Source organism: Telmatherina bonti, assembly GCF_933228915.1.
Source record: "Telmatherina bonti genome assembly, chromosome: 18".
NCBI classification, from domain to species: domain Eukaryota; kingdom Metazoa; phylum Chordata; class Actinopteri; order Atheriniformes; family Telmatherinidae; genus Telmatherina; species Telmatherina bonti.
Genome location: NC_136616.1, coordinates 21,304,257 through 21,326,065, shown reverse-complemented (window position 1 = coordinate 21,326,065; position 21,809 = coordinate 21,304,257). Strand labels below are relative to the sequence as shown.

Here is a 21,809-nt window from a genome sequence, read left to right as displayed (position 1 = left end):
TGTAAGAATGTGTTACGTGCCTTCCTTCACTGTTTCATCTGCGTGAGGTCAGAGCGAAACCCGTGATTGATTTTTTTTCTACAGGTGAGACCGACTAAAGGCTGGAGAGCTCACAAAACAGGAGAACACTTATCTGCACAGACATGAACAAACACGAATAAAAGGCTACATTTACTTTGCCAAGGTGTGGATTTTACAGTTGTTAAACCAGATGATAAATGCACACATAATCAAAACTGCTGCAAACTTCAGATTCTCTTATGTTGATAATGAGTTGAACTGTGAAACCGATTCAAAATGTCATAAATTTGATTGTCATTTAACGTGGCTTTTTCTTGTTTTATCAAACCTTTACATAACTAGGCAAGACAGATTAAGAACCAGTTCTTCTGTATCTCATGAAGGAGTGGAATTACAGTCAATGGACTGGTTTTCAAGCACACAAAAGAGGGGGGGGAAAAAGCAAACAAGGTAGAAAAAGTAATGACATTAGTAAAGATAAAATAAGACTTACATTCCAACATGTGTTTTGAGGTCCAAGGGCCAGTCCCAGCTCAAGGTGCCTGAGAAGAGAGGGGACAGGGCATTCTTTGCTGTCGGCCCCTGACTCTGGAATAGTCTGCTGCTCCATGTCCAAAAAACTGGCTCCACAGTGAAGCACTTCAAGTCTCTGAGTTGTGTGGTTTTTTGTGTCTTTTTGTTAAATTTTTCATTTCAGTTATTTAATCTATTTACTTGTTTAGTTATTTTAATGATGGGTACACTTTGTTTCTTGTTTTTTATTTTATTAATTGATGTTAATTTAATTTTATTTAATTTTATTTTATTTTCTGGTTTACAGCACTTTGGAGACATTCTGTTTATTAAAATGTGCGTTGTAAATAAAGCAAATTGGATTGGATGACAAAAAAGTTATGAATATAGGTATTTATGATGCAAACCGATAACTGCACTGTGTACTACAGGCTGATTATACTGTTAAGTAACATTGCAGCTAATTACTTGATGATTTCAGAACAACAGGAATACAAAACGTAGACTGTTGTTCTAATTGTGAGTTGGACAACCATCTTAAAGCATCAGAGTGACAACCTGTACCGGGGTTCTGGGTTTGCATTTTTTTGTTTTACAGTGATTAGATATAACTTTTTCTGTTTTCTTAAATGATTACTCTCCACACCTTTAGTTAGCTTGTTGGCAGTACAATTACATCTGTATTTGGTGGTATTATGATGATAGAAGTGGGCTTTGGTCTGGAGGATTTGTGTTTATGTCTCTGGGCTAGCAACACAGGTAAACTACTGTGGGCCCCTGAGCAAGGGCCTTTACCCCCCAACTGTTCCCTGTGTGCTGGAGAAATGGTTGCCCACTGCCCCTAATGTAATTAGTGATGGGTGAAATGCAGAAAGCACATTTCATTGTATTTCATGACACATATACTGACAAATAACAATGTCTTCTTCATATTTCAATGAAAGAAATTAATGAAAAATACTTTTACAGTTACAAAATTACAGTTTTGTAGTAGGTTTGCATGTGTGTGTTGTGCATATGATGCAATGAATCATCCATTATCGTCAGCAGTTTATGCAGAAACATTTCCAGGACAATCAACTCCAGTGGCTCCAGAATTCTTCCCAGCAAAGAACTGGCCTTGTTGATCAGTTTGATTTGTGTCTTTCAGACTCTGAGACCGGCGCTGCTGCGCTAACAGAAGGATATGGCAACAGACCTTTAGAAGTCTGAAACATTTCCGTGCCGATATTAAATAATCTTGTCTTATATAAGCAGTAAAGTCTGCTCTGTCCCCTCTTGTAGACGGCCTCTGTGTTGCATTTCCAGTCCAGTCTGCTATCTGAACTCCAATGTACCTGTATTCCTCCACGACCTCCACCTCTTCTTCCAGAATGTAAACAATGTTTTGTTTATTCTCGTTTCCTCTGAGGTCAACAATCATCACTTTTGTTATGTTTGTATTAAAGAAGAGGTGATTGTTTCCAACCCATCTCACAAATTTACTGACCAGTTCTCTGTATTCAGCCTTTTGTCCGCCACTGATCCACCCCACAACTGCAGAGTAATCAGAGTATTTCTGCAGATGACAGGAACCAGAGTTGTACTGGAAGTCTGAGGTAAATAATGGGAAGAGAAACGGTGAGAGTGTAGTCCCGTGTAGTACTCTTGTGTTACTGACCACCATAAGAAACACACAACCTTTCATTCTCATGAACTATAGTCTGTTTGTTAGGTACCAGGAGTCATAAATGCAGGTGGTTCTGGAGGTATCCACCTAAAATTTATGGAGTTTCTAGTACAATTAATATTGTGTTGAATTTCATTCAGTTACTTCTCCTTCAGTTACTGCTGAAACAGCATTAATGGGCCATAAATAGATGGAAATTATTATATTTTTTGTCATTTCTTTTCAATTTTAACAGCCTCGTTCACTTTTGTTTCATGAATACACTGGTGTTTGGATAAACTGTGATAGGTATAGCTCCGTCACAGCTAACTAAAAACTTTACAGTCCAGTTTTTAAATACCAACCTAAGGAAGCATCATCTCTCGGCTCTATTTAAGAAAATATGTGAAAGTGACAAATCCCAAGACTTGCACTTTTTTAGTAATCTTTGCAAGCTCAGTCATTTTCCTGTCATAAAACACAAAGCAGATAACTTGTGAATAGTGTTGCTTATATGAGCTGTAAAAAGACTGCAGTTTTCAGCTGACTGGCCATCTTTTGTATCAGGTGATCTTTTCTATTATATATCATAATTTCTGTCACATTTGCGTGAGAAATTTTAATCTAAAAGTTTAATCTGGAGCTTCTTTCCCAAAGGTCCATTAGATTAAACTTACAAAAATATATCATCATACAGGTGGATGAAAATCCAGCTAAAAGATGTCTTCACTGAGTGAGCAGAAGAGGCATCTTGTTAAAGTTCCATGGTTAATTTCTTTGATCGAAAATTTTGATGAGTACTGAACAGCAATCATGTGAGCCCCAAGTGAGATGACAGCACCCTCATGAGGACATTTTGCAAAGCTCAAGGTTTTATCCACAGCAGGTTTCATTGTGGGTTGAGACCCTGGTGTTATAGTGTGAAAGACATCTTTTCTTACTGTAAATTGTTAAAGGGATTATTTCAACATTATTTCATACAACATTGTGTCACAAAGTTATTACCCATATCTGGAAATATATTTAGTCTACATATATATATATATATATATATATATATATATATACATATAAATATGTATATTTGTGTGTGTAATGCACACATCAAACAACGGGGAAAAACAAAAGAAAACAGCTTTCTTCCCTTTTGCAGAAGTTAAAAATCGTACTTAATTGAAATTGAACTTCAAAGATGGAGATTAATAGTGAATATGCACTTATCTTAGGTACTGAATCTATAGTAGAAATGTAACACATAGAAACATTTGCTTAGTTTATACCTGTAGTTTAAAAAAAAAAAAGAAAAAGTACAACAGATGTATAGTAAAACTTTTATTAATTTTCCAAGTCAAAAAAAACCAAATAGAACAGAGATACAGAGAATGAGATAATGACTTGATTTTTATACAGTGGTATTAAGTTAAACCTCTTTTTATCCAGACATGACATTTTCCTCAGTTTAACTCCCTGCATCACCTTCAGACACGCACACATTCAGACATTCGTTCACACTGGGAGTCCTGAAGTGACAGAATGGCACAAAGTTAAGACAGCAGGGCTGGATGCAAACAGAGTGGACAAAGTGTGAATGCCTCGACTGATGTCAACCACATTTAAGTGCAACTGTCACACCTGCTTCATGTCAAAGGCCAGAGGATGCAATTCCTTCAGTTCAAGACTATCTGAAGCATGTAGATTAAGATTTTGGGAGCTAAGATGAATCAAAGAATTTCATCTCTGCAGGACTCCCAGTTAGAGCCAATACACACCCCCTCCCTCCCCATAATTACCCCTCAGCACAAGGAACATACATGGGTAGAAAAATACAAGGAAACACTGATTTCAGAAATGAAAGTAGTGGATGAAGAGGGAGGAGATCCAGCAATTTCAATATATTTGGAAACTGAATTGTCAATGGAATGAGAAAGGAGAAAAAAAACAAAAAAAACACTTCCATTTTCATGGGATGCAGCATTTGAACAAACCAGCTGAAATTTTGCAAAAAAAAAAAAAAAAAAAAAAAAAAAAAAAAAAAAAGCACCCATTCTGAAAATGAAGCCGACACCAACGTAGAGCTTTTTAATGTAGAGCAAAAAGTGCTACTTCTTTGGACGATCTCTGCTTTTAAAGAAAAAACAGCCTCCCCTTTGAAAAGAACAGATCAACCAGACAAATGTTTTCCTCCACTATCAAAAGTGAAAACATAAAACACAGCTTTTTTTTTTTACTCTACTACCTCTGAAACTGAAACGTTGCAAATTGTCAACTGCACATAAAAATCTGCCAAAAATGGCAAAAAAAAAAAAAAAATTAAGAGTAAAAGGTGGATGAAAACAAAAAGTTGTCCCCTGCTCCTTCATCCACAGCATAAGATCATGTGCCTCCTGCAAACAGCTCTACAAATTTGCCAAAAGCAAACAACAAATTTAACCTTAATTTCTCTATTCATCTTCATACAGAATAGTACTTAACTTTTTTTTTTTTTTTTTTTTAAATATAATGAATAGTCCAAATAAACTTGTGTACACTTCAGCTATGAGAAATGGGACAAAGATTAGCAAAATATGGGAGGGATGATTAAAATGCATTAACATGTGCTACTTATGCAAACAACGCAAACAATGACAAAAAGCAGCATCACCAAACTATTATCCCTCATCCATGTTTCTGCTCAGATTTAAATCAGACAAAATCAATTGAAATAGAAATCTTTCAAATTTTCTGTGTTAAGGGAAAATTATTTGAAAAACTTTTTTTGTTGTTTTTTTTTTGCTTTTGATGCACAGGTCTCCAGACTGGTAGACGACAAGAAAATGCTGGTGGGTGTTTTCATGACATCTTTCGGGTTTCTGGGGTGTGAAGGAGGAAGAGGGAAGGGCAATGGGTACATACATCTATGTAGCCACAGCGATCCAGTTAGGATCCCTGTGGCTTGACTCAAGTTTTTCTTCTGCAAACCAGTTTCTCTCTCTCTCTCTCGCTCCTTTCATTTGCCTTTGAGCTGATAAGCCCAGAGTTAACATTACATGTCACCTAAAGTGAAATCCACCAAATGCCCCCAAAACTGGTGGAGTATGCAGTCTAAACCTTAGCAATCTTTATTTCTTATGCAGCTTATGTTTTTAGTGATAAATAATCAAATGAACTTCTCAGACGGGCCTTTGATAAGATGGATGCTGTTCTGAAACAACTACAAGACCAGCATTTAGAGAATGAGAGAGACATTGGATGCAGAACAAAGCTTAATTTAAAAAAAAAAAAAAAAGAAGAAGACTGCCATCCTCTTAAATGTTCACATCTTCCTCTCGTTTTCATTCCCTCAGGGGATTCAGTTTTGCTTCAACACCCCATGGTAAAATTAGAGAAAAAAAAAAAAAAAAAAACTATTTCAAAAGGCAACCTTTTTTTTTTCCTTCAGGCAAAACAGTTCAAGTCTTTCACATGAGTTTTGAACATCTGGGGGAGGGTGGAAATGCAGGAGGGAGAGGCAACTCTAACACGGGGGAGGCACAGACAAAGTCGAGATATCCCCCGAAGAAAACGATCCCAGTTAGGATCCCTGTGGCTTGATGCGCCGCCATCTCCCAGCTGCTTAAAGGTGCTGTCCTTCAGTCGTCTACTGTAAGGTGGCGGTTTCCTCAGCTGCCTCCCCTCCTCCCCCTCCTCCGCGACAGCTCATCAGTTGTTCTCCTCATCGCTGTCGTCGGGGCTGATGGCCGGGCTGTAGGTGGGTGAGGTGGGGCTGTATCCAGGGGAGGTGGGGCTGTAGGTGGAGCCTTTGGGACTAGTTGGTGAGTATGTGGGAGATGTGGGTGAGTACTTGGGCGAAGTTGGGGAGTAAGTGGGGGAGGTGGGTGAGTATTTAGGGCTGGTAGGGGTGTAGGTGGGAGAGGTGGGGGAGTAGGTAGGAGAGGTGGGGCTGTATTTTGGAGTTGTTGGGGAGTAGGTGGGAGAAGTTGGCGAGTACTTCGGCGACGTTGGGGAGTACTTTGGTGAGGTGGGGGAGTATTTGGGAGACGTGGGGGTGTACTCTGGAGAGCTGGGGCTGTAGGAGGGAGAGGTCGGGGTGTATTTGGGTGAGGTTGGGGAGTACGAGGGGGAGCTGGGGCTGTATGAGGGGGAGCTGGGTGTGTAAGTGGGCGACTGTGGCGTGTAACGTGGACTGGAAGGAGAGTAGGATGGAGAAGTGGGGGAGTACGAGGGAGAAGTGGGGGAGTAGTTGGGACTGGTTGGGGTGTAGTTGGGGGAAGTTGGGGAATAAGATGGTGATGTTGGGGAGTAAGAAGGGGAGGTAGGGGAGTAACTGGGCGATGTGGGAGTGTAGTTTGGTGACGTGGGGCTGTAGCTTGGGCTGGTCGGCGAGTAGGAGGGAGATGTAGGGGAGTATGAGGGGGAGGTGGGGGAGTAAGATGGAGAAGTTGGAGAGTATGAAGGTGAGGTTGGAGAGTAGGAGGGGGAGGTGGGTGAGTAACTGGGTGATGTTGGGCTGTAGCTCGGTGACGTGGGGCTGTAGCTGGGTGACGTGGGGGAGTAAGAGGGAGATGTGGGGGAGTATGATGGGGAGGTGGGGGAGTAGGAAGGAGATGTCGGGGAGTAAGAAGGAGATGTGGGTGAATAGGAAGGAGACGTCGGGGAGTAACTGGGGGAGGTGGGAGAGTAGGAAGGAGATGTTGGGCTGTAGTTGGGACTGGTGGGTGAGTAAGAGGGAGAGGTAGGTGAGTAGGAGGGGGATGTTGGGGAGTAGCCGGGGCTCTGCGGTGTGTAGCCTCCTGGGGAACGAGGCTCATAGGCGGGGGAGGTGGGAGAGTAGTTTGGAGACATGGCTCCACCTTCACAGGAAAAAAACAAAACAAAAAAAGATTAAATAAAAAAATAAGTTAAAAAAATAATTAAAAAAAAAAAATCTGATAATTTCTAAAATACAAAAATTAAAATAGTTTATAAAATGGGTCCAAATTAGCGTCTTTGTTTTATGTGACTGAATTAATCTAATCTATCTACATGACATTTTACATATCGCAAAGGCCAAAAAGTTCAGTATTCCCACGCTGTATCTAAAGACTTCCAGTCATTCATCTATAAAACACTTGTTTATTTCATAAGGTTCATGATTAGCAATGACATGGATTAAACATGACTTTCTCATCGGGAGATTCCAGACATGTTTCACACGCGTCTCCGTTTTTAAACAAACTGGTAAGACAGCAGATTTCTGCTGTAGCCTACCTGGTGATGGGATGTATGGACTGACTGGTCCTGGAGATCCTGGAGACCCAGGAGTTGGTGACCAGGCTGGAGAGTAACCCGGAGAGAAGCCACTCGCATCTGATGCTGCACTGGGAGAAAAGCCTGCTGCTCCCGGGGTCATGCCGCTACCTGGACAAGAAAAAAAAAAAAAAGAAGTGGGGAAATGTCAAGGCATGAAATTTAAGAAGAAAATGCCCAAACAATGAAGTTATATGAACTTACCGACACTTGGGGACCAGGCGCCGTAAGCTGGAGTTGCTCCTGTGTTCCATGGGGTCATGGCAGGAGACATACCGCTAATTGGACTCGGCACAGAACCGAAGAACATCCCAGTGGCTGCAAGAAGACGAATATAGAACATAAACATCCAGGTTCCGCATGATATCTTCAATACAAATTTTCATCATAACCATCAGATATTCACTTACGTCCAGCCACGCTGATACCAGGTATGTTTGTAGGGATCTCCATGCCATATTTGCACTTCTCAGCATCCAGCAGCAGGTCGAAGCAGCCTGTCCCTGCTGGGGCCAGCTGACCGAGCATGATGTTCTCGGATACACCCTTCATTGGATCACTCTCGCCATGAGATGATGCCTCCATCAACACATCCACCTGCAGGAGAAAATAAAGGAAAAAGATGAGGAATTAAGAATAGGTTATAAGTATTTTTACAAGTTTGTCACCAAAAGTAAGAAGAGAAGATTTTTTTTGTACCGTCTCCTCAAAGGAACACTTCATGAGAGGTCCTGTGTCCTGACGGTTGATGCCGTGACGCGTGATGGCCATCAGATGGCCACGGCAGGTCATGGTGTCACAGAGCAAAGCCAAGTGGCGATAGTTGACGTAGGAACCGTCGAAGGAGATGACGTGGTACAACTCCCTCTCCAGCGCCTTTCGCACAGCTTCGATGCCCAAAACCTAGAAAACACAAAGCAGCAGCGGGTTGAATAAAAAAAAAACAAATAAATAAATGATCACAACAACAATGTGGAAACAAATTTAATGCTTTCATACGGTGAAGATCTCCACAATGTCGTTGGAGGTGGTCCTGACAGGATCCACATCCTTCTCGCTGAGGACCCTCATGAGGCTCACTCCGTCTGTCTCAAGGATCCATTCCTGCAGGGCCTTGAACTCGCCATCCTCGGTGATGATGATCTTTTTCTTGTTGTCAGTCTGAGGCAAGTGCATGTACACCTAAAAGGAGAAAAGTTCAACCTATAAATTTAGATACATTTTCCATATTGATGACTTTAAATGACAAAAATCACTTTACTGGTGTCATCCCATTCAGTCTGTTACCTTGCTTATCTGCTCAATGCCTTGTAGAGTCATGTCTGTGAGCATGTTGGACTCGATGCACCTCAGGAACACATCGTCGTCCATTTTGTCCACCACTTCCTCATCCTGGACAAACAAAATGATTTCTTATAGTCACAATGAAAACAGACTACGGTGCACTGACTGCTGAACGTATCACCGCTCACCTCCTGGAACTTGTTCTCGTCGCTGTTCATTATTCGAATTCGCAGCACGAGCTTCTCAGCATTGTCGTCATTAAAGATGCAGTTAAGGTCGTCCCCAAAACCTTGAAAATAAAACCGCAGTCGTTGGAAGCGGAGCAATGTAATTCAGTAGATAAAACAGAATAAAACTGTTACACAACCCACCTGCATTAATCTTCTCAGCAATCTGCTCCATAGTCAGCTTACGATCGGTCATGTGCTTGCGATCAAGCTCGATGCGTAGCAGCCACGGTGAAATTCGCGTCACGTCAAAGTCGGGCATCTCGTAGTAGACATTCACCCATTCTTGGTCTTCAGCCACCACGGTGTTCTGAGGGTTGGGGTCGTAGTAGATGGCAGTGTTTGCTGTGACCTAAGAAGAAAGGCTCATTTTTATTCCAGTCTGCAGTTTTTAATGGAAAAATGATGGAAATAAAAGCGACTGACATTTCTTCAACGCCCCGTTTAAATGAACCTACATCAGAAAAAAACGTGTAAAAACGGTTTCTTACTTTGCGCAGGGTGGTGTGCTCCAGTCGACAGAGGATGTCCTTGGCCCGTTCAGCATCGCGTGCTGCTTGACCCAGCAGGAAAACGGTCAGTGAGGGCGTCTTCGGCCTCTTTGAGATGTTGATCAACTCCTTCAGACGAGGCACACCAAGTGTTACATTCTTGGCTGACACACCAGCGTAGTGGAAAGTATTCAGGGTCATCTGTGTGGCTGGCTCTCCCAGTGACTGAGCAGCCAGAGCGCCGACCATTTCACCTGGGTGAACCTGGAGGAGGAGGGACAGTGTTTGTGTTTGTTTTACCATAAAGAAACAATTAAGCTTCATTGAGAAGTTGGAACAGAGCTCGGAAAGCTCTTAACCACATCCTCTAAACGTACAATAGACTGGTTGAACTTGGTCTCAATCTCTCCAAGCAGCCAGTCAAAAGCCTCAGTGGAAAGGCGAAACTCCTCTGTCATGCGTTTGGAGCAGAGCGTGGATCGCAGGTGGATGTTAAAAAGCAGCGTGGCGTTCTCCTGAGCCTGTCTGCTCAGAGGGTCGTCACCATTCACAATCACCAGTTTCTTACTCAGCTCGTGAACACCTGAAGACAGAAACAAACGTCTTATCAAAGCATGCATCCACTTCCGAGCCTGGCAAACATGTAATCCTTGTTTCTTCGTCAGCGCTGCAAGTGATAATCTCTCTCCAGCAAAAACAGACTTGGACTGATCCGTTGTGCTTGTTATGTGCCGGCTGGAATTCATTAGGCGGCTTTATATAGATTCTGAGGTCAGACTGTGACCTCCTCTCAACTCTATAACCGCTGACAGCTCCATGTGATTCATGACTCTAAACACGTGCTGAGGAAAGCGAGCGACGTTGTAATCCAGAGCTTTATAAAGGAGGAGTGATGCTGGCTTTTCGACCTTACCCTCGACCACTCTGAGAGGATTCAGGTCAGTTGGGGTTCGAGTGTTGATTCGGAAAATCTTCTGAGCGTTCCAGATCATACGAGCAAGGTTGCACGGCAGCACCACCTGCAGGTGAGAAAAAGCCGTTGTAGAGTAGGAGCACTTGTGGAGACGGGATCTACAGGCATGTCAAAGCTAGCAGAAGTCGGTTGCTATAGCAACAGAGCACAAAACTCTTAAAAACCCCTACATGATCTTTGTTTTCCCATTAACTCAACCACTGACCTTTATTTACCTTTAGTTAAAGAACTAATCTTGGTCTGATCCTAGATTACACGCAGACCTACATCCTTCAGAAAGATACTGAGCTTATTGTCTTCATTTTCAAGACTTGCTGCTTTAGTAGCCAAATAAAGCTGAATTAAAACGAGTCGGCACAAAAAAAAAAAAAAAAAAAAAAAAACCTTCCCTCGGCACAGTTTGTTGTAAAATTATCTGAATTTTAGTAACATTAAAAATTGTCTAAAATTTAAAATTAAAAGAGGGTGCATATTTACTCAGTTGCTGCCACTACCTGTGATTTTACCTGCGATAACCCACAACTTCATACTAAATTCTAATTTTAATAGATGTTCTGATAGAAAACACACATTTATTTACAATGATATGATTTTACACTCCTGACCAAGAGGCTCACTCTATCTACAGTGGTGATCACACACCTTGCTGTCACCAGTAGGGAAAATAGCTCGGAGGATTTCCCTGTCTTCCTTCATCTTCTCAAACTCCCTTTCCAAAACACTCTGTATGTGCGCGTTGGTCTGCACATCTTTCACCACATCTTCCTGCAGTATCCGTCTCAGTGCACGCTCATTGGTGCAATCAAACTTAAACCTGGACAGATCAGACGAGCCAGTTAAACATTAACAAGGAACATTTAGTCATCACTACAACAAGATGCGTACAACATTCTGACATGTGACTTACTTCTTTTCAAAGGCTTTGTGTGAGGGTTTTAGTGTTGCCAGATTTTGGAACTCCACGTTCTCTCCTGCCAGGCCGTCCTCACCGTAGCGCAGCTGCACCACCTGGTTGATGGAGTTTCGCACTGTGGCGTCATACTTCACCATCACAGACTCCATAGACTTGATCAGACGACGCTGGATATAACCTGGCAGTGAAGAAAGGAAATGTAGAAATCTCTGCATGTGTTTACACTTTGATCCTTTAAATCTTTGCCATGTTGCGACAATTTAAACCTACCAGTCTCAGCTGTTTTGACAGCCGTGTCAATCAGACCCTCTCTGCCTCCCATGGCGTGGAAGAAGAACTCTGTTGGCGTCAGTCCAGCCAGGTAGGAGTTCTCCACAAAGCCTCTGCTCTCAGGACCATAGTCATCCTTGATAAAGTGAGGCAGAGTTCGGTGCTTGAAGCCGAAGGGGATTCGTTTACCCTCCACGTTCTGCTGCCCCACCACAGCAATAACCTGGATTACAAGGAAAGACAAGTGAGTTAACACGAGCTCTACTCAAATTTAAAATTACCATCTGTCATGACAGTCAGGTGGCGGCTCACCTGTGAGATGTTAATCTTTGAGCCCTTGGAGCCAGCTACCACCATTGACTTGAAGTTGTTGTACTCAGACAGCGATTTCTGAGCAGAAGAGCCCGTTTTATCACGAGCGTCATTGAGGATACGATTCACCTGGTTCTCAAAAGTCTGCCTCAGCGTGTTACCGGGGGTCGGCTCGAGCTCATTGTTGTGAGCTTTCTCAATGACCTGAAAGGTGAAAAGCAGAAAAACACAACCTTGGTGAACAATTTAAACTGCAAGTCTGGTGTAACTGTGTTATTTTGCAAAATATCTATAATTCTACGTGCTTTAGACACATTTATGCCCATATATTATATTTTTCTTACTTCTATCACATCCTGTTTGGCTTTCTTGATAGTATTTTGGATGTCAAGGTAGGTCTTTGCATCAGCAATGGAGTCACCAATACCAATTGAATGACCTATGGATTTAAACAACGATGTGCATTAAAACAATGTCAAAGTTATTAACACTTAACATGATGCACAATGTTTATCAAATCATTATCAAAGTGTCGTTACCCTCGATGAGCAGCCAGTTGTTCACCACTGTCTGAATGTTAGAATAGAAAAGTCTGGTGATGTCATGGCCCATCTCCAGATAGGAGATGTGGACGAGGGAGCCGGCGGAGGTTCCCAAAGACTTCTTACACAGAATGCCCATGATCAGCTCCCCATTCTCCACTATAACCTAAATAAGGGAGTTAAATGTCAGCTTACACATGATTTGTAATCAATATGCATTCTTTTGCTCTATACACAAAGTGTTTTTCTTTTTACCTTGGTGTCACCAGGTGAGATGTGTTTGTAAGGGCCACTGTCCTCATCATCAGGGTGGGTGCTGTGTGTACGGATCACGTTGATGTGTCCTGGAATGATAAGGCTGAAAACCTGCTTGCCTGTCCACAAAGGGCGAGGTTTGAGGATAGCGGGCTGAGGCATCTTTCCATCCCAAGTGGAGAGGAACATCAGTAGGTTCATCACTTCACCCTGTAATAAGGGGAAAACAGTGAATAGAAATGTTGGTTAAAAAGCCGTCCAATCAGAAAATGACAACATCTATAGGCGATCCTGCCATGATCTCCTTACCCTCTCTAAGAAAACATCTCTTTTTGTGAATTTGCGAACAGCTGTGAGGGTGTCCTGCACAATACCCATGACCGGCCGATTGGACTGGGGTGTGACAATCATACGTGGTACCATGGCCAGTTCCTGAATCTCGGCCCTGGTCTCGAGGGACTGAGGCAGGTGGAGGTTCATTTCATCCCCGTCAAAGTCGGCGTTGTACGGGGTGGTGACGCTGAGTACATCCAAGGAGATGGGACATTTAGAATGCACCCCCACTTTTTTGGTTTTTAAAGTCATGTACAGTCTAACTTTAATAAGGGTTAATAACCAAACATATGCACAAAATTTCTGTTAAAACATCTATTAAAGACCTGAAAAAGTAAAGACACTAAAAAACTTTAGTCTTAACACGGATACTACACTTTTAATGTAAGAAGTCTTTGTCTGTTTGAAACAAATCAAACATTTTAAAAGCTGGCGAGGTCTGGATTTCATTTGGTACCTGAGGTTGAGTCGAAAGGTGGACCACGGCAGGATCCGAACCCTGTGTCCCATCATAGACATTTTATGTAGTGTAGGCTGTCGGTTGAAAATGACGATGTCTCCGTCACACATGTGTCTTTCCACCTGAAAATAATCATTTAAGGCAGAAATTAAAATGTTTTCCAGGCAAAATACAACCCTGGTGGCATGTTTTGCTCATGAACAAGTTTTTTTTTCTTGCCTTGTAGCCAATTTGCAAATGAAGGTCACTTGGTTTAGGGTGGAACCGCAGGTCAATCCTGTCTCCATTATCACGGATGATGTACTTGGCTCCAGGATACTGGCTGTTGCCTCTTCGTACCAGTTCTTGCAATCTAATACATGTCAAAAGAATCAACAGAATTCACACTTTATCAGCTTTTTTTTTTTTTTTTTTTTAAGATAGCGTATTTTCACACACTGGATACAGTTTGACAAATTTTTGGACGTACCTGTCGATGTTAAATGGTGTGACAATTTCTGGGAAAGTCATGTTTGCGGCAATGGATCGGGGTACGCCCACTTGGTCGATTTGGAGGTTGGGGTCAGGGGTGATGACGGTTCGGGCTGAGAAGTCCACACGTTTGCCCATAAGGTTACCCCTCACTCGTCCTTCCTTTCCCTTTAAACGCTGCTTTATAGATTTCAGAGGGCGGCCAGACTTTTGCATTGCCTAGGAAAGAAAATGAGCAGATGCAACTGAGCACAAATAAGAACAGCCAGGATAGGTTTCTACTATTATTGTGATTTCAACTGTATTATTAAATATGCACACACCCTTGGTAGGCCTGGCAATTCGTTGTCAACCATAGTGGCCACATGAAACTGAAGCAGCTTCACGTCTTCAGCGATGACGTGTGCAGCTGCACCACTCTGTTCATTTCTTCTCAGCTGGTTGTTGATCTTGACGATGTCCGCCAACTTATGAGTCAGGTCATCCTTTTTAAAAAAAAAAAAAAAAAAAAAAAATTCATGGTTTGTCCGACATAAATATTTTATCTTGCACATTTAACTCTTACAGTAACAGTTCGGAGTCACTGCTTTACCTGGTTACGAGCAGAGCCCTGCATGACTACAGCTGGTCTCACAGCCAGTGGAGGCACAGGCAACACGGTTACAATCATCCATTCTGGTCGGGCAAACTTGGGATCCATACCCAAGATGATGTCTTCTTCATCTGAGATACGCTTGAAAATCTCATGCACACGCTCAGGACTTAGCAAGATTTTCTTTTCCTGTGAATCCTCGTTAACATGCTTCCACTCAGCATACAGCTCCAAACCAGAGCGCCGGATCCGTGGCTGGTAGCGGCCACAGCCACCATGGCCCTGCAAAAGAGTGAAGTAATGGCTGTGAACAAATAAATACGAGTGTAAAAAAAATAGTGACAACTGAACTGTTTGTCACACATACCTTTTCCTTGGTAATATCCTCTTCAGTCTCCTGTTGCTCCATTCCAAATTTGTTGTCCATCTCCTCACCTCCTTCACAGATATTTTTGCCTTTGCACAGCTCATACACATGGGTCAAACGCTTCCTCGGCTGCCCTTTAGATTTTGCCAGGATGTCCTTAATCTTAGGATTGTTCTAAAGGCAAGAATAGTGGAAACAATTAAAGGATCAAAATAAAGAAGCCAATGGACCAAAATAATGACACTTTCCAGATAACATTACAGCTCAGCCCAGTATTAAGCATAATATGGTGGAAATACTCACTGAATCCACTAAGAGCTTGGAGCAGAAGAAGCAGACACACCGAAGAACCTTCATTATTTTTGTTATGAAGCCAACATGGAAAACTGGCTTTGCCAATTCTATGTGCCCGAAGTGGCCCGGGCATTCTGTCATGTTGCCTGAAGAAAAACAAATGAGCAAACATTAGAGTTCATAACATATGGGAAACTAAAGTGTAATGGTTAATTTAGCTTGGTATAATATTCCAATATGATGCTGTACCTGCACAAGTCTGACATCTTCCACTGCGTTCAATAACCCCTTGTCTTGGGTCCATAAGGCCACCGAGTTTAGGACGTCCTCCTTCTGTTGTTTCGGGGTATTTGATGCCCCCTTCAGTAACTGACATCCGTTTCTGCAGGAAAAGACATTGTAAGCTGATATTAGAAAACAATGTCCTTCATCCTTGCAAATGGAATATAAACAGTGATTAAAACTAATTAACTTCCCATAATTCTTAATCCAAAATGACAATTTCTTTTTTTTTTTTTTTTTTTTTAAACTCACAAATGTGTCCGTATAACAGCTTTCCAAAATGCGGACAACTGTTTGTGCAAAACGTGGCTAAAGTGAGATATTTAGTTCTGAATATACACCATTCAATATGAATCAATTCGTTGTTAAAGAAACATGCGTAAATTAATTGATTGACGTTATATTTTATTCATTTATGGTGCGAGAAAACTGCAAAGAAAGTACACTGAAGTAAAAAGACAAACAGTAGTGGTTACAAAAGATGTTAATTAAAAATACAAAATCTTCGCTTTTTGTTGGGCCTACGTGTCGTATTGGATTAATACACAAGGGGTTTCATTCATGTCATGGCATGGATAGTTTAATATAATGTTGTGCTTAAGTTTTACGAACTTCCTGCAACAAGCTGGCTAGCTCAAGCTTAGCCTGGCAGCTAGTTAGGCTAGGCTAACAGCTAGGTATCTCGGTAGTCAACAGAACCATGTGTTTACTATTAATATTAAATCAATCGACTGGAAATAAAGAACAACCCGTAATACTTATGTGTGATCAGTCAGAAAATTAGTTCATAGAAATGCCATCCCCCCCACAAACAGAAAACCTACAAGCTCATCTGGACTGATGATGCCGAATTGAACCCTCTTGATCGTGCGCAATGGGCATGCGCTGTCACCGGAGGGCGGTCCGTGCATCCTGTCTATTCAAAGAGACGCGTCCTTCCTCGGCACGCCGCTTTGTGAGCAGGAACAGCCTTTAAATGGTCACCACGGCTCGGTCAGGCCGCCAAAGGTGACCGGAAAGTCTCCGAAGGCGGTATTCCAGGGACCTCCGTCGCCGGTTGCCTTTGGGATTGAATTATTTATGTTTATGTCCTGCATAAACTGACCACCATCTGTTCCCCTCCCTTTTCCTGATCTACACTCTAGAGCGCTCTGAGCGCTTCTGAACTGTAAGGAGCCCAACGCTCTGTTATATAGACTGGTGCTTGCTACGGGGTTTCCCGCTCTTTAAAGCAGGGACTGTCTCTTCAGAAGGTGGGACATGGAACTCCATAGTAAAACGCTTATTGGCCATTCAACATGGACATATGAATAATTAATTAAATCATACGCACCGCCAATTACAGAACACGTAAGTTTCGTCAGCGAATCACAACGAAAGGCGGGTGTTTATTTAATCTACGCTTTTTCCTATTGGGTTCATTAAAAAGAGAAGGTGGCGCTTGCTAGAGTTTACATATAAAATATGAATATTCAATATACACTATCTGGATTGGTTCTTTTCCTCATTAATATTTAGTAATGGAAAAGAACTGTCCAATGGCTACGAAAATAATTTCCTAATTAGAATATTTTCAACAAAACCCACCCTTTTCCGGTATTTGCCGAATTTGGCCGATGTAAGATTCTTCCCTCAGAGCAAAAATTAAAAAAATCTCTGTTCCCTCGCTCGTCTCGCTCTGGATCAGCCTGGGTTCTATGAAAAGAGGCTCAGAGGCTGAGGCCTGTTAAAGTCTTTTATTAAACTGAGGGAAATTGTCGAAATATATCATATGTGCATCTTAAAATACCGTCTAGTGGATTATTTTTGTTGCTTTTCAAGAAACATATTTCTTTTTTGTTTTTGTTTTGAATGTATTTTTGGATCTCTGGGACTTAACTCCAAGCATCGGACTCGAGTGCAATGGATGGCCGGCGAGCGGAGTGGATTTTCTGCATGCACCATAGGAAATTCTGGGGGAAGCCTTGTCTGTTTATTTAAAGCTTATTTTTTCGACGGAGTTTGGACATTTTGATAAATCCGTGTTGTATGGGAGATGTATTTCAGGTCATGTTGGTATTTTGTTGTAATTATTGTAACTTAACTTTAAAAGCGGGTTACATTATTTCAGGCCACGTTTCTTAATCGCTTTGAAATGTAATGGTTTTGGCGGTCTAGTAACATTATTTAACCTTTTACGTCTTTACGTTATTACTTAAAATGCTTAAAATTGTCACGTTAATGGCTTGCTTACACGCCAGCTGGTTATGTTCTTATACCGATATTAACACTTAACATTTGCCTTTCTTGCGCTAATGACCTGGCTAGCTCAGATTAGCTTCCCATAAGCAATATATATTACGCATGTTTGGTTGAAATTTACAAACGCTTAACACGTCCTGTACATAACTAATGCCGTTTATTTTCACTATTATATTTTAAAATACGTTTTCACTATTTATAACTTGACTGTGTTGCATTATATCTAACGTATAATGTGAAGAGGCCTGGTGTTTCAGCATTGTATTCACTAGGCGACAGTTTACTCTTAGAAAACTAACTAGCTGTTTCTTCGAGCCAGATTGTGTTAAACATGTCATCTATTTATATTTTGCGATAACTTGCTGTCTATTATTAGTTAGGTTAATTTGAGGACTGATATTACGGTTTTACCAGCTAACATACTTCTCCATTAGCACTCAATATGGCGGTGATAAACGAACTGCTTCTTGTAAACGAGAAAAGATGGAGTCTGGAATATTCCCTTTGACTAACTACACGAGCAAGGTAGTCCTATATAACAGAAAATATTTCATTTTGTGGTGAAATGAGGAACGTATAGGTCAGTGGTTTATTTAGTGAACGTAAATGTTTAAACGTCGATACCGCTTGAAAGGTCGCTAACCAGAATCTCGGTTGTCTCGACTTCGTCGATGTTGAAACTTGAAGCCATTTTGTTAGCTAACTACGTCTATAATGGTCTTACTGAAAAGATAGATGGTACTTTCACAACATTTTTAGTTATAAATAACTGAATTCATCCTGTATTTTACAGGGTAGATGTGTTAACTTTTGGAGTAATTTGTGGAACCTTGTATGTAAAGAAATTCAAGTGTCTACACTGTCCTCAAAGAGAAGGAAATACCTTTAGCTTGTTTATACATTATCACAAGGGAAGACATTGCTTTTAGCTAATGCTGATGTCCAGCTGCAATGTGTAGGTAAAATAACCTGCTGAAGCACATTTTTAATATACATAAATCTTGTATACAATAGATAGATTTATGTTTAAATAGATAGGCAATCAAACATGTTGATTCCTGTCATTCTATATGTTGTCTCCATAAAGAAGTGTAAGTAAACCTTAAAACTGATGTTAAATTACTGCAATGGTTACATAATGTCATCCTGTTCATTGTATTTATGTGTACCCTAGAGAATATTGCCACTGTGTATTTTTCACACTACAGGCCTTTGTTGAAATAAAGAAACTTGAGTAATATTATGGGCCATTTCTTTTCTCACTTATAAATAGTTTTTAGTGAATTTCTGTGTTTATTAAATCCACATGCATGTTAAAGTTGCTGAAAAAGGCTGGCAATAGTTTTCTTAATTAGTTTAATCATGCTCATTACCTCTTATGTATTTTTTCTTTAGGCAGATCCATGAGGGGGAGCCTCGTTGAAGCTCAGAAGTCAGTTCTACAGTATCCATATGTAGACAAATAAGAAACTTTTATGTTATTATAACCAATTAAGACAAAAGAGCAAGGCTGGGAATGCAGACAAGACTGACAGTAAATCACTTTGTTCACCATGTGCCATGCTATACCATGAGTATACAAAGGATTCATTATTGACCACTTGGCTCCCTCCTCTGGCTTAGAGTGAGAATGACTACCATTGCAAAGCTATTGCACAACCATATTTTGCAATAGGCTTTTTAGGTCCCATATGGATGTCAAATGTGCTCCAACTATTGCTTCAAAGAGACTGGTCTACAAAGGCCTGATGGTGTCAGGTATGTAACCAGAGTGGAAATTCAAGCGAGTGTCAACAGATTTTAACATGTGATTCCCCCAGTGCCAGTTTATTACATATACAGACCACCATTGCAGTATTAGTTTCTTTTTCTCATTTGTCAAATAATTGTGAATTTATTTATACATAGTACCTTCACATCCATGTTTACCTGTAAGATGTGACTGAAATTTTATAAATCTGTATTTTGATTTGAGGTGCTAGAATATATATATATATATATATATATATATATATATATATATAATGTGTGTGTGTGTGTGTGTGTGTAAAATAATTTTTTTTAATCCAAAATGTTAATGACAAATTCTATATTGCTAACATTATTTCAATGGTGCCTAACTATAGCTGTTAAATGACACTGATTATATGCTTGCAAACTCAGAACTTAAAATAGTTTACTTGATATTTGCAAAATAAAAATGGTAAAACTTTGTCTAATTTGAAGATCAGAACATTTGTGTACCTTAAATTCAGCTTTATTGAACTTAAGTTGATGTCTGCTCTCTTCACAGTTGCTCATAAGAGTAAAAAAAAAAAAAAGATTATAGTAACTGTTCAAACTGCCTGGTCAGTAAGTGCTGATAGGTTTGCTATTTCAAGGAAGGTACTGCTGTCGTGGTGGGCTTGATGTAAGAAATGTCTTAAACGAGAAATTTTTTGAAGGATGAAGATTCACATACCTAGGGGGAGCTCTTGTCTGGTGATGTCAGCCTGACAGCGAGTGTGTGTTTTCAGGGGTTGGTGAGGAGTCACAGGAGGAGGGGCTGTTTTACAGCACAATAAAGTCGGCGAGCAAGGAAGGAGGAAGAGAGACAAGCAGATGCAGAGCCTGGTATGAAGAGCAGACTGTTTATGTTTTACAATCTGATTCATAATCAGAAAGTTAAGATTAATAAAATGTATTTGCTATAGAAGTTTAGCAGGACTGTTCTACTAATACATTATGCAGAAGGGGAAGGAAAAAACCCTTTTAAGCTGTATTTTTTCGCTTTTGCACACTGAAAAGTTGTTTTGTAATAAAACTTGTGACACAGGGTCAGAAACCTATTCTGAGAGCCCTTTGAAACAGGCCAGCCCATTTCTGTCCACTGGAGAATGTCCTGTTCTTTAGAGTGTTTGTTTTGGCTGGTGTCAGCCCCTGCCAAGCGTCTTCATCTTTTTTTCATCCGTCCTTCCATCGTCTAAACCCTCTTTGAAGTCTTCCATGTTCTCAGCTTCTGTCTTTTATACAGGACTCTTTCAGGCAGCTCATAGAAAATAAAGACAAGCAAGAATGTTAAGTCAACTAGAATATAGCGGGAGATCTATGCATTGTTCAAGTTCTTTCAGCCTCTTCCTGGAACTATCTCGGTGCTAAATTAATTGGTCCAGATCCCACCTCGCGCTGCAATCGGCTTAGTGCTAATCTTGGGCTCTCACAGTGCAGCCAATTCTCGTCTGGGCAACGCTGCTGCACTGAGCTGTCCAGTGCTCTCTTCTTCCAAGGTTTTGACCTCTGGCTCCGTCTCCTTTGCACCCCATTGCATGCACTTTTTTTTTTCCTTCCACTGTCATTGTCTTCTCACTTAAGAGGAAAACTTCCTTTTTAAGCTTGTCATTGCGACTCAGCATGGCGTGTCAACCTTTTTTGCAAAGTTAAACCTCGTATTAAATTGATTGCTTTTTGTTCTTCAGACGATTGTCAAGACAACTCAAACCATCTTTGAAGTTTCGCCAACTCCCTCATTTCTGTTTTTTTCCCCCTTTTTTTTCCCCATTTCCTAACCACTTTTACCAAGCCTTTTGCGGTTATCTCCCCTGGATCTTCCCTGTTTTCTCATGTTTTGTGTAAAGTTGCTCTGCTCTCCTGCCATTACCTCCAATCATCTGTCTCATTTTCTTTTTCTCCTACTTCCCTTTTTCATTTTTTGTCTGATGTCAGTGCCACAGTCAGTGATTTATGATTTTTATTTTTGATCATTGTGTAGTGATAACTCAGACGATCTTTGGATCTGTCTTTTTCTTTCTTCTTGCAAGACTTGCTCGTCTTTCCGGGAATGGTGTTTCTTATTGAAGAGCTTCCGTGCTATTTAACAAGGCATGCAGAAAAGAGGCATGTTTACAGTGCCCTCAAAACACAGACTGTCTAGAAACAGGAAGCACCCTCGCCCCACAGTGCAGCCACTAAGAGCCAACGTGCAGCCACTTCTTCCTCCTCACGGCTGAGCTGCAGCTCTAGCAAAACAACCCGCATGCTTATCACAGAATTATGCACCCCTCCCCTCTGCTGCCCGT

The 21,809-nt window shown here is 41.1% G+C and overlaps 1 protein-coding gene across 1 annotated transcript; it reads right to left on the bottom strand.

Annotated features, from left to right (window-relative positions):
- Positions 1 to 3,507: 3,507 nt before the first annotated feature.
- polr2a (RNA polymerase II subunit A) lies at positions 3,508 to 16,623 on the bottom strand. Its single transcript, XM_079257414.1, has 29 exons — positions 16,338 to 16,623; positions 15,481 to 15,613; positions 15,241 to 15,377; positions 14,938 to 15,111; positions 14,571 to 14,852; positions 14,302 to 14,463; positions 13,977 to 14,197; positions 13,727 to 13,859; positions 13,505 to 13,629; positions 13,024 to 13,234; positions 12,715 to 12,924; positions 12,457 to 12,625; positions 12,262 to 12,356; positions 11,918 to 12,121; positions 11,606 to 11,828; positions 11,330 to 11,513; positions 11,065 to 11,236; positions 10,363 to 10,468; positions 9,827 to 10,032; positions 9,450 to 9,713; positions 9,103 to 9,310; positions 8,920 to 9,020; positions 8,735 to 8,839; positions 8,447 to 8,629; positions 8,147 to 8,350; positions 7,858 to 8,044; positions 7,652 to 7,765; positions 7,409 to 7,558; positions 3,508 to 7,011 (listed from the first exon to the last, which is right to left on the bottom strand). The coding sequence occupies exons 1-29, from the start codon at positions 16,422 to 16,424 to the stop codon at positions 5,861 to 5,863; spliced, it is 5,901 nt and encodes a 1,966-aa protein (XP_079113540.1). The 5' UTR covers positions 16,425 to 16,623; the 3' UTR covers positions 3,508 to 5,860.
- Between the last annotated feature and the right edge of the window lie 5,186 nt (positions 16,624 to 21,809).